The sequence below is a fragment of the Diplodia corticola genome (genome assembly GCF_001883845.1).
Source record: "Diplodia corticola strain CBS 112549 chromosome Unknown scaffold23, whole genome shotgun sequence".
Lineage (NCBI taxonomy): Eukaryota > Fungi > Ascomycota > Dothideomycetes > Botryosphaeriales > Botryosphaeriaceae > Diplodia > Diplodia corticola.
Genome location: NW_017971502.1, coordinates 663 through 12,555, shown reverse-complemented (window position 1 = coordinate 12,555; position 11,893 = coordinate 663). Strand labels below are relative to the sequence as shown.

At 60.3% G+C, this 11,893-nt stretch overlaps 3 protein-coding genes across 3 annotated transcripts; 1 reads left to right on the top strand and 2 right to left on the bottom strand.

The window, feature by feature from the left end:
- Positions 1 to 632: 632 nt before the first annotated feature.
- Positions 633 to 2,111, bottom strand: BKCO1_230003 (phytanoyl-dioxygenase; the record flags this gene model as incomplete). Its single annotated transcript, XM_020272977.1, has 4 exons — positions 633 to 835; positions 930 to 983; positions 1,252 to 1,644; positions 1,721 to 2,111. 4 exons carry the CDS (start codon positions 2,109 to 2,111, stop codon positions 633 to 635), a joined length of 1,041 nt encoding a protein of 346 aa, XP_020130730.1.
- A 1,281-nt stretch (positions 2,112 to 3,392) lies between these two features.
- Positions 3,393 to 4,691, bottom strand: BKCO1_230002 (mitochondrial inheritance component mdm12; the record flags this gene model as incomplete). Its single annotated transcript, XM_020272966.1, has 1 exon — positions 3,393 to 4,691. The coding sequence occupies one exon, from the start codon at positions 4,689 to 4,691 to the stop codon at positions 3,393 to 3,395; it is 1,299 nt and encodes a 432-aa protein (XP_020130731.1).
- Positions 4,692 to 9,486: 4,795 nt separating this feature from the next.
- On the top strand, positions 9,487 to 9,819 carry BKCO1_230001 (uncharacterized protein; the record flags this gene model as incomplete). The annotated part of the gene is made up of 1 exon (XM_020272903.1): positions 9,487 to 9,819. The coding sequence occupies one exon, from the start codon at positions 9,487 to 9,489 to the stop codon at positions 9,817 to 9,819; it is 333 nt and encodes a 110-aa protein (XP_020130732.1).
- Positions 9,820 to 11,893: the final 2,074 nt, after the last annotated feature.

Sequence of the window (11,893 nt, the reverse complement as noted above, 5' to 3'; positions counted from 1 at the left end):
GTATACACAGTGCAGCTGCACGGCCACATGGCGGAAGACGGCATGGATATGACATGTCGTTCATGGAAAAGTCCCAGTGCGGTATCTCTGCCGCATATCCTTCGGACATATGCTGTTGGACGTTGAAAGCCAAGCAGCAAGCTCCCGGACATCTGACCTTACGGCGGAGGTGGACAAAAGATTGGGGCTGGCCGCACAGTCCGTCGCGCCAGTTTCAAGGGCCAATTGGGCGCCCTAGGCTGAAATTCGGGGTAAAAGTAGGGCTTGTGGGCGGAGCGAGACTGCTTTCCCGATCCAGGCAGAAAGCACTGATAGATGCTGTCTGGACGAGGGGGGCATTTGCCGACGTAAATGTGCGGACGGCATCCCCACGGGCTCCGTTGTCGCTGCAACATCCGCCGCGTCTTTTGTATGTACGCATGCATTTTGTTGTAGCATGTAATTTCCGCGGAGATAAGCTTTCGGCGGACTCCTCAGCATGTAGTCGCAGTGCAGTCGTATTCGGTTTCCGTGCTTGCGGCTCCCTTCAAAAGAAGAGTGTCATATCGGAGACGCCGGACGTCGCCGAGGACGGAGCCATGAGAAAAGGTGGCCGCAATCTCGCATAATCAAAAGCAGAAGGCTTGACGACTTCAGAAAATGCCTTCCACCGGTTCCTGTTGGCTAAAGTCGTATGCGTTGCCATACGGCCGGTTCAGATATCGCTTTTCCACCTCTTCTCCCGGCATGAACTTTCCTTGGACTTGAAGGCCGGTCCGCTCGTTGCTCAAGGCCGGCTTCAGCTCGTCCGCCAGCTCCACGAACATAGGATTGCGGTACCAGGGTGCGAAGTGGACTGCAAAGAGCAGCACGCGACGTCAGCATACAGAGACAAGCAATTTGGGCGACCGTGGAACGAAGTCCTGGACGCATGCATGGGTTGCACTTACTCATAGCCAGCATCACCCGCGGATCCTTCGATAAGTTGGGCATTCCGCCATGCCCTGGATGATATCAAGTCAGCATAATCGCTCGTCTTGGATCCTAAAAGGCTTTGCTTCTTGGCCCTCGAGCCCAGTGACGAGTGCGCTAGGGGCAGTGGATCCGAGACGCGCCGTGAAGCTCCTGTGTTTGCCAAGTGTCGCCCTAAACAACACATTCCCCGCAAAGCCAGAAAGCTATTCGACCTTGGCAATGCTCGCCACACGACAGCGTCCAACAAGCAAGCCACCAGACCTCACATGCTTGAATATGAGAAAAGTGCACACTTACAAAGCCTCAGGTCCCTCACCACGACCGCTCCCTTCGGCACGACCGGCTGACACGGTGGCCTCTCCTCCCTCCACCGCCGCAGAAGCTCCTCCTTGATCCGCCCGCTCGCCCTCTCGCCGTGCCGGCCTTCTTGGACGGACAGGTCGGACGTGGCGTGCGTGCCGAGCCAGACCTCGGTCGAGCCGTTCGCTGGCGTCATCTCCACCAGCGGCACGTTGACCACGAGCGCGAACGGGCTCTTCGGGTGATCGAAGTCGGCGTCCGTGTGCGTCGGCTGCGCCTGTGGCGGGTCGCCGCCGTCCGGCGAAGGGGGCAGCGCCGTGTTACCGGAGATGAAAGACATGCGAGGACTTGGGCCCAACGTTGTGCTGGTGACTTGGGTGACGATCGGGTCTGGGATGCGCAGTGGTGAGCGGGGAGCTCCCAAGAAGGCGGAGGACGAGACAAAAGAGCCAGGGCAAAAACTCACTGACGAAGATGGATGGATCCCACCATTGCCTTGTCAAGGGAGGATCTTGCTGGATGTTGCCCTTGTTGTAATTGAATGGGCCGTCATCGCCCATGGCCTGCAGAACGTAGGCATCTTCAACCATTTTCTTGTTCAGTCTGTCCAGGTTCTCGTGCTTGATCAGGCCCTGCAGGACGACGAGGCCGTCGCGATGAAGCGCGCGCGTTGCAATCTCGACATTGCGCCAACCAAGTCTTCCAGCAGTCACCTCTGCCTCAGACACTCTGACGGATATGGGTTCGGAGGGTAGGATTGCGTGGGAAGCGAAAAGGCGGATGGAAACAGTCGATGTTCTGGCATGGCGCACCGACGTCACTTGGCGAGACAGGCGGGCAGAGTTGCGAGTCCACATGTCTGCCGAATTCCAAAGTGCTGGCGATGATGGCTCAAGTCTCGTCGCGCTCTTTAAATAGTATGTAGTTACAGCATTTCTCCGCTCTCCGCGCAGACCCGCCTTCTCCGCGTGGAGGGCGCACTTCCTATCTCGGAAACCCATCCGCGAATGCGGGGAAAGCTGTCAGCGGGCCGAAACGCGAGCCTCAACCAAAGCCTCATCAACATCAGTAGCACCCAGTAGCTCAATGGACTACAATACAACACATGATACTTTAAGGTTGGCGAATGCTGTTAGAAGGCTGATGCAGGTGCGGTGCGACCCCGGTAGAGGCGTCATTTTTCATGGTTAGAAGAACCTCTGTGGTCCATCGGCAAAACTTGCTCTCTTCGAAATAGAGAGCCCCCAAAGGATTGGGTACTGAGATGCCGAGACCGGAGGAAGATGCGGTCAGAGCACAAGGAGAATGGCGTTGGGGAAAACAAGTGAAGCAGAGAAGATATCTCCTGACTATGGTTCCGGCGGTCTGCGCGGCTCCGGAAGCAGCTGACATTTTTTTTTTCTCTCAGATGCTGTGCACACCACGAATACAGCAGAAGCGTCCCAGTGCTGCGGGGGCGGGAGCATCATACATGCTCGTACCAACGCACCATGCATCTCGGCATGACAAGCGAGGGAAGGGATGCCTCTTCTTGGCAGGGTGGTTCTTTGTGAGACATCAAAACTGTAATCCGCATTCCGATGTGACATGACCCACGCGCACTGTCGAGCGCCGGTGCTGTTGCCACACTTCTGTCTCGGTGGTCGCCTGCTTTCCAAATTGCGAAGCACTGCTCGATACTACGTTGCCATGAAAGGTCCCATGCGATCCGATCGTCGACCTGCGTAGACGCGGCGGCCGAGTCGCTCATATTAGCCCCAGACGACGTTTTGATGTCAGGAAATGTGGATCTCGCGTAACGTCAGCATTGCATCCGAAGCCTTGCCTCAACCCTGCGAGAGCGGCCGTTGCCAAGCCGGCAAGACAGATTACATGCAGCAACGTTGAGACCTGCAGTCAGCCCTGGTCGCCTGACTCTTTGACATGTCGGCAGTCCAAGCTCATCCCTGCATCCGCGTCCGGCGCGGTCTCCCGAGGCAAGAGCTGTTGCACTGCTGTGCGCCTCTCCCGCTGCTTTGCGCTATGGCTCCCGTCGAAACTGCAGGTGACAGCTCACAGGTGGCACAGAGCGCGGCGAAGTGCATTCCTCCCTCTCCCCTGACAGCAGGGCTGGCGGCAGCACACGCGGCTTTGAGACATCAGACAAGGAACGTCCAAAAGCTTGGGTAGACAAATTCATCCTCGAAGATGCGACGCACTTGGTCCAAGATGAACTTCTCGACTTTGCCCACGTTCTTGAGCACCTGCTTTCCTTGCTCTTTCTGGCCTATTTCGCTTTCTACTTTGATCTCTTCGAAAAGCCCGCCGGGTGCCGTCCGCTGCGCGCGTTGATTGGCCGATGCATGATCGTCAGCCAGGCTGTCCTGCTTAGCCTCTGCACCAATCAGGGCCTCTGCATCTTCGGGAGATAAGAAGCAGAAGTGCGCTCGCTTCTTGATGTAGGCCAGGATCGCGACTCCGTCAAACGTCAGGCCGGTGACGGTGAGCTTGAGTGGTATGCCGACAAAGCTTGGCATGGGGTAGTCAAGCAGGATTTCCGCAGTGAGCACCATTTTGATGTCGCCTGAGTAACGCACATGCGCAACGACCTGGAGATCTTCCGGGCTAGCCTCTTGCAAGCGCGTCGTTGGTGACGGAGACGACTTGTCACTGTCGCGCCGCTGCTTTGGGTGTTCGTTGACGTCGGAGCTAGACTTGCGGTCGTGCTGACTTTGCGGGCGCGAATCCAGATCCGCCGTCGATGGCGTATTGGAGCTAATTGATGCCGAGTGGTCGCGCGGTGTATGCGGTCTGTCCGCATGATGATAGTCATGCCATCCGTTCTGAAACTGTGCACCGGCAACGGCGGCGAAGGGGGTAGTGGTACCTGAGAGACCGGCACCGAGAGGGAGGTGGAAGTAGCTCATGTTCGAAGTGCCACCCGGAATGCCAGGTGTGGGCTCCCGGGAGAGCGAGTTGCCCAGTTGCTCGCCGAGGGCCAGTCCACTGCGTAGCCCCGTGAGGCGCGGATCCACGGGTGGCGGGCGCGCATGGTTCCATCGCGGTTCGTCTTGGGCCTTCTCGTCCCTCGGCCGCTGCTTGCGCTCCCGCAACGCTTTTGCCGCGTCGCCGCCCGCCGCCTCGGTCATGGGGGGGTCGGTGGTGCCATTGTCGGGCGCGACATCGTCGTCGTCGCCGCCGTCGTCTTCGTCGTCGTTGTCCTCGTCCTCCTCCTCCTCCTCCTCCTCGTAGAAGTCAGGCAATGGGTCGCAGATGTCCTTTATCTCAATCTCCGGCGCAACGCTGCCGAAGTCGAACGAGTGGACCTTGACGGAGCGGATGAAGCGCGGGAGGGTGACCTGCTGAAAGCGTTCGTGGATGAAGCTGCGCACCGCCTCGGCTGAAGCCTGCCCGTCAGGGCCACCGATGAGCGTGTCCCAGTGGATGTCGATCGACATGAGTGCAATTCACAGTCCCGTCTCGGACTGGCGACGGCGTGCAGGGTGACTTTGGCGGGCGTTGTCGACGGCCGGCAAGCGCGCGCGGCTCGCTTCGCCATGACGATTCTTGGCGTCTACGGCGGCCGAGCGCGTCCCACCCCCAACGCCATCGCCCCCCCCCTGCAACTCCGCTGCCCCGGCCGTGCCCGGCTCAAACCTCCCAGAACCACCTATACTCGGGCGCGTCGTCCCCGCCGCGCGGAGCTTGCGCCCAAGCAGTGACGGCAGGCAGCGGCGCGAAGACAGCCGACCGGATGGGGAAGTGGATGACAGGTTTTGTGGGTAGCGTGCTGGCAAATCTAACTTGATATGAGCCCTGGCAGGCGAACAGGCGCTCTCTCAGCAGCTACGCCGCGCAACGCCAATTCCACGGGTAAAACGGCGTCCGCGCCCCGCACGCCTGCCGCGGCTTTGCTCCGCGGATGGCTCGACGGCGCAGCGCAGATGTCAGGCTTTGTCCCAAGGAGTGATCGACGATCTGACAGCCGGCGGCTGGACTGCTCGATGTGCGACGCGGCCGGCCATGCGACCTCGCCGTCGAGAGGGCAGATACGCGGGCGGGGATCGGGATATGGAAGCGGAAGCGCACCGCGACCTTGACCTCGCCGCCGTTTGAGCGTCAGCTGTGGCGTATGTACTTGCGGCCCGGCCCTCTACTACAAATAATGTTAGCTCGGCGCTTTGTGGGGGTGATTAACAGGCCCGTTCGCCATGTAAGATACGCGTCCGAGCCAATCTACGCCGCTCGTCTGGCCTCAGTCGCCGACCTTCGTCTGTTTTGTCCCTGAACAGACAAAGATTACGTGGCCCGCACAGGCACCGCGCTAACATGATATGCCTGCAACCGTAGTACTGTTGGCTCGGATGATCTCCGTCAACCTCTTCTGGCCGCGTCGCTGCCCTTCCCCACCGTCCGCTGTGCCGCACGGGCACAGCGCCTGAGTGGCGTGCTCTGCAAGCTTTATCCCGCATGGTCCCTCTGGCCTCTTGCGGCACGCGTCTGAGTTTGTATGCCTGCCGCCGTTGGGCAGCAATCCGTCCGGGCCACAAAATTAGCCAGCGCCGATTGAGGCGTGGTGCGGCCGGCGTGCGAGTGCAATCATTTCGTGGCGCGCCGAAGGGTTAACGCCGCGTGCGCATGGCTGGCTGGCACCCTTTCTGCTACGAGCTGCCTCCAAGGCCGAGTGCGCACCAACCAGGGCGCTCCTCAAGGGTTGCCCTGCGGGGATTCCTCCGGCTAAACAGCCGTAAGCGATTGGCGAGGGTTTGCAGTATCTCCGCCGTTGATGATCAATCGGAGATAATTTGCATTTTCTTCACTTCCAACGGTTTTCCTGTACGACATGGGCCGTGACATGGCCGCCGGACAGCCCATGGCGCATTGGCACGCCGTCGGGCACAAGCGTGCCGCAGTCTTGATCAAACGGTCTTGGAAGCTTGATTGATGGCCAGTACTCTATTCCTTGCCGCGTGTCCGCTGTGCCGCCTGCCCGGACGAAATGAGAGAAATGTAGCTGCGATGAGAGAAAAGAAAAAGTTCCTGCGCCGTGTTTTGCCCATCCAAGAAGGTACCAGTACAGCCCGGGCGCGGGTGCAACGAGACATTACAATTTCCAAAGACTGCGAGAAGAACATCCAAGTGAATCACAAATGAACGCCAGTCCTGCTGAACGCCAGCTTCGTGGCCGTCGAGCGACGGCCTCCCATGCCATTGGAACGCCTGCACTTTTGTCTCCGTGACGCCATCATATGCTCATGTCGGTGCTGCCAAGCGAAAGCTCAGCGAGCGGGTGCCCGGCGAAGTGTGCCCGGAGGGGGTTGTGATGATACTAGAGGTGGGGAGGGATATCGAGGAACGGCCCGCGTTTCTGCTTTCTATAACCGCATGCGTGGGGGGGTATGGTGGTGGTGCTGCTGCTGCCGGGCGGCGAGGGATGGCGTCCCGGGCGGAGCTCGTGGTGCACGCTGCAGAGGCAGGTCAGAGTCGTGGAACAGCGGCGCGCAGGCGGGCAAAGGGCAGGTACCTGTCATCCGTCGCAGCGATCGCACTTCTCGTCGTGTTTGACAATCTTTTGGTTCAGCACGCCGCAGGCGGCGCTTCTCGAGGTGGCGCACGGGGCCTTCTCGACGACCTGGTGGCCGCAGCTGTAGGTGTGTATTACTTTGGTGCACATGGTGGGCGGCAGGGCGGCGGCTTCGGCGGCGGGTGGGTGTGGTGGGGGAGCTTGGAGCTCTTTCTGGGATGCGGGATGCGGGCTGCGGGCTGCGGGCTGCGGGCTGGGGCGCGGAAATAGTCGCGCGCAGGAATGGCGAGCAAAAATAAGAAAACAGGACGACGCGTGGCGGACAATTGCTGCGCTGGCGCGGGCGAGGGCGAGGGCGGAGACGAGTCTGGAGGGGGAATTGAGGAGGATTGACGGTGACCTTGCTTGGGCACAATTTCGGCGTCGAGGGAGGCACGGCGAAGGGGAACCGCGTGCTGGTGGAGGAGGGCAGGTCTTATAGAGGCATATTGAGGCAAGCCCGGCAGTATGGGACTTCGTGGGAGGTTAATAAAAAACCGTTTGCAACATCGAGTGCGACAGCGCGGCGGTCGTGTACAGCCGTTGGAACAACACGGGAAGGCAAGGAATTCATGTACGAGCGTTGGCCTCGCTGACAGGGAACGGCCGGGGCCAGGGTGATGCTGCTATCCAAGCTCCATGGTGATTAGCACGGGCGGCAGGCCAATAGTCTGCTAGCGGCAGGTGGTCGAGGAGCACACCCAGGCGACCGATCATGGGCCGGTACATGCCTACCTACAGGACGCATGGCTGCCGGGCGCTCAATCCAGCAGTGCCGCCCGAGCAACACACTACTCGCTTTAGGAACTTACGCATCCGCCTGCTGCCCCACCGCGGAGCGCTCAACAGCGTCCCGGCCAAGCCCTGGCGATCACTGCCGGCGCACACCGCACTGTATCAGCCTTGTGCGTGGATCGCCGTTTGTGTGTTTAAGCTGCAGTCAGGCCATCTTGCGCCTGTATTAGCACCGCGCACTTGCCGTTGTGCGAACGGAGCCCGCCTGATTTGTATTCGCCCGAGCATTCCTCGCACATGGCACCCTTGCGCTGGCAAGTCTCGCGCGGCGCGGTGCGGGCGGTGCAGACGGTGCAGCGCGGAAGCCGGAGCGGTGGGACACCACCACGCAAGGAGCCGGCCCTTACATGGCGGCGCGCGGTCAGCAGCAGCAGCGGCCGTTGCTCGCGGTGGAGCAAATCTTACGTTTGTCCCGCCAGCCTTACATGTGATGTGGTTCCTGCCTGTCGCCGCCAGTCGCCGCCGGTCGCTGCCGGTCGCTGCCAGCCGCTGCCAGTCGCTGCCGGCGCCGCAGGGAGAGGCCGCCGGCCCTTGTTGGGGGCACCGAAGGCACCAAAGGCATCGCATAAGGCCCGCGGCTAGCAGCTCGATGCCCCCGCTGCCACGCCCGCCCTCGCGTGCCCAGCGCGACATCGGCGGCCTGTCGAGCGCGGCCGCCGTGTATGTACTGTGCGCCTCGCAGCAGCAGCTTCCCTTCCCTCTTCATCTCCCGTCCCCAGCCAGACGCCCGCTGCGCACACGGAGCGCTCCCGCCCGCGCAGCACCCAACCGGCCGCCCACGGAACCTGCAACATCAGCGCGCCCGCCACTACCCTCGCGCTCAGAGGCATGCACCCTTGGACCTAGCCCGGCCTCGGCTACCCTCGGCCCCAGCAAGCACTGGACGATCGCGACAGCAGACTCGGATGGGCCACGGCGAAGACGACGTGTCAGCGTGCGCCGCGAAGCTGCTCTGTAGGCGCAGCTCCAACGAGTTAGGCCCTCGGGGGCTATGCGGGGGAAGCTCGACGCAAGGAGGTGGCCCCAGCGAGCCCCAGCGCGCCCCAGCGAGCCCCGGCCACAGGGCCTAGCGCGGGGTAGACCGCGACTACCATGATGCCCCGAGAGCAGCGCGAACACCTCAGCCCGCAAGCCTCACGCGCTGTCCAGAACAGCAGCGACGAGTGCAGGGCCGCAGGTGCTACCTCCGCCGCCCCGCGACACGCGCACGATGCGCTGCCACGCTCTGCCACGCTCTGCCACGCTCTGCCACGCTCTGTGGACCTGCCTTGCCCCGCCGCCCTCACCGCTACCTTATCTGGCCCAGCGCGCCGCTGCGCCCACACTGCGATCAACCTCGGGTGCGCGACGAAAGCCTTGGCCCTTACTCGTGCTCGTCGAGGCCCACCCCAAACAGATGACGTCTCGCCCGCAGCCCGCACCGGCCCTTCTTCGTGCGCCCGCCCTGGACGAGCGGAACTGCTGCTTACAGGCGGCTTATAGGCGTGGGCAAGCCGTGGTTGCCCGGGGAATCTCCAGACAACGGCCCAGTCCAAGCTATAGACGCCACCTCGGATACCATCGTCGCCGTACTTAACCAGCAGGACCACCCCCCGCCCCCTTCTGCACCTTCCACGGCTCGCCTGAACCCACTGCGCTCCTACTGATTGCGCTGCACCAACGAGACAAGCCTCGTGGCCCACACTCGACTGGTCCCCTGAAACGCCAGGTCTTGCACACGTGCTCCCTTTGTCCGGCCGATCCGCCCCCGACCGTGTCACCTTGGAAGACTTAAATTCAGCTCAGCTTCTGCTTTCCCCCCTCAATCCGTCAGCTCCAACTTCTCCATCCACCGCAGCTTTTCTCCCGTGCCCGCAGCCCTCGTCCTCGCTCCAAACCAACCACAGACTTCCAAAATGGCCTCCAACTTGAACCACCTGCTCTCGGCTCGCCGTCCCTCCAACTTCCTGGTGCTCGCGCCCACGGCCTCTGCCAACTACCCCACCTCGCCCAAGGCACTCGCACCTGCGGCTCCTGCCTCCAAGGAGCCCGTCTCGCCGACTGAGGACCTTGGTTCCCCCGTCGTCAAGCCGACGGACAATGTCGCTCCCGAGATCGCTGCCACGCCCAGGGACCACCGGTCTGACAGCGTCAGCAGCACCGGCTCTGCACGCTTCAAGTTCCTGAAGCTGGGCCCTGTCCACTTCGGCAAGGGTGACAGCGAGACCGACTTCGCCGATGCCGAATGAGCCCCTCGATCTCTTCACGGTGTATCACCATCAACTCCTCACTCTGCAACCCTGGGTGCGATTCCCACGGTCGGGCCTGGATGACTTCTGCAATCGGTGCACCAGCCTTTCCGGATTGGACTGATTCGTCGTGACTTGATTCATGGGTTTTCGGATATTGGCTATCACTGTCCTCATGCTTTGCTGGACGAAGCCCGAGCGGTGCTTGTTGGACCTTGTTATTGAGTCGGTTTGCTCGCGGACACATCACTATGGAGGACGCACAAGGTCAAGGACCCCGAAAGTCAGAGTGTCACGATTTTTACGATACTAGCAATAGAATCATCTCCTACAGCTGCCTCTACCTGCATGCTTTCCCGTGCTCTGTGAGAATGAGTGAAGTCATGTTTTGACGTCATGCCAGGCCACTTGCACTTGCTCTGTCCCGCGTCCCACACTTAAGCTTCTATACCCCAGTTATTGATGGAGCCTATGGTGGAGATCGGGCCATGTCGGTGTGACCGCAGACCAATGGGGGCTTCATCGGTAGCGCTGCGAACCAATCGAAGCTGCTCTCAACGCTGCAGTCTTATCCGCCGGTCGATCCTGTAGGCAAATCCAAGTCGCGAAATCCATTTTCCTGCTTGCGCGCGAGAGCTCCTCAACTCTGGATCCGGGTTCCCGGTGTGAGACAGGTCAGCATCCAGGCCGCGACCTCCTGGATCAAAGAGAAGGGGGCGCTAGTTCACAACAAACCGTCTGAGGCGATGAGCGTTCGACGTCGGCCATGACGCCTGCGATGAAAGGGGGTGGCGGTCCCAAAAGCTGGCGTGGAATGCAAGTAGGTGCACGATGGTCTACGCCCTCGTCCCGGAGTCATATCCGCAGCGCATGACGCTGCAGAGAGTGTATACGCTACGGAGAGTACGAGAACTGTCACAGCGGACCTACGAGTAGCGTGTTCTGGGCGCTGGGGCTGCTACTTCCTTATCAGGTTAGATGGGGGGTGGGATCTATGATCATCCACGGACACTAAGGAATCGCTAGTCCGCCGGAGTCCAAAACCCGAAGACACCTCTTTAGTCTCTCTCTCTCTCTCTCTCTTTCTCTCTCTCCTTCTTACCGGCGCACGAGCTCCTAGTTTGGTTGGCTCCGGCGATGGCACTTCGGAGTGGCTCCCTGACACGCAAAGCCAGTGCTTTGCGACGGCTGTGCCCAATATTCCAACGCTGGGAGGAGTGTGGGATGCGCGACGACTTGAGCTTCGTCTTGTCTCATCTCAGGCCTGGATCGCAGACCATCCACATACCCCAAGACGGCTGTCTGGCAAATGAGCGGTCTGTGCATGCTGGGCAGGGGCAAACAACGAGACGGAGTCTTGGCAAAGCGACAACTTCAAGTCATTATAGGAGAACGAGGCTTGCGCGGGCTGTGAGCCCGACTCTTACGGAGTGGAGGCGCCTTCGTACGCTTGTGGCGTCTTGGACTTGGCTCCATCGCTACGGTTGTCATTCAATAATCGAACAACAGATAGCAGCAATAACAGGGCATGCGCTTTTGATCAGCATATGTAAATGCTTGCGGGACGCAGGATGCCCGAGGACCCGTAAGGGTAGGGTGCTATAGCATCATGATACCCTCTTCTACTTCGGGACTAGTCTTAAAAAACAGCCAGGATGCTCACAGTAATCGAGGAGGAAGAGTAATGATACAATGCACAAGTCAGGACAGGAGCACTCAAGAGCCCTAACGCTTTGCGGTAGGCGGAAGTTGCCATTTTGCTCAGCGCCCTGTTGCCTCGAGAGTACGTCCGTAGTGTTGCACAGTACCCTTCATTTTAACCAGTCTTGGCGCGCAGCTTGATTAACTCCATTGCTTCTTCCGCGGGAGCTCGGAAGCATCTTCCCCGGTCGGGATCGACCTTCTCCTTCCCGCAAATCACCATTCCCGGAACACTCAGCCGGCCGGCGGTAGATGGCAAGCTTTGAGTTTGCTCACATATCAATATCAGTTGAGTAGAAGATATCTGAGCACCTAAAGGATCTCATGTTCCTTGCCCATATCGTCCCTGGGTACCCTTCATCCTTTCCTGTCA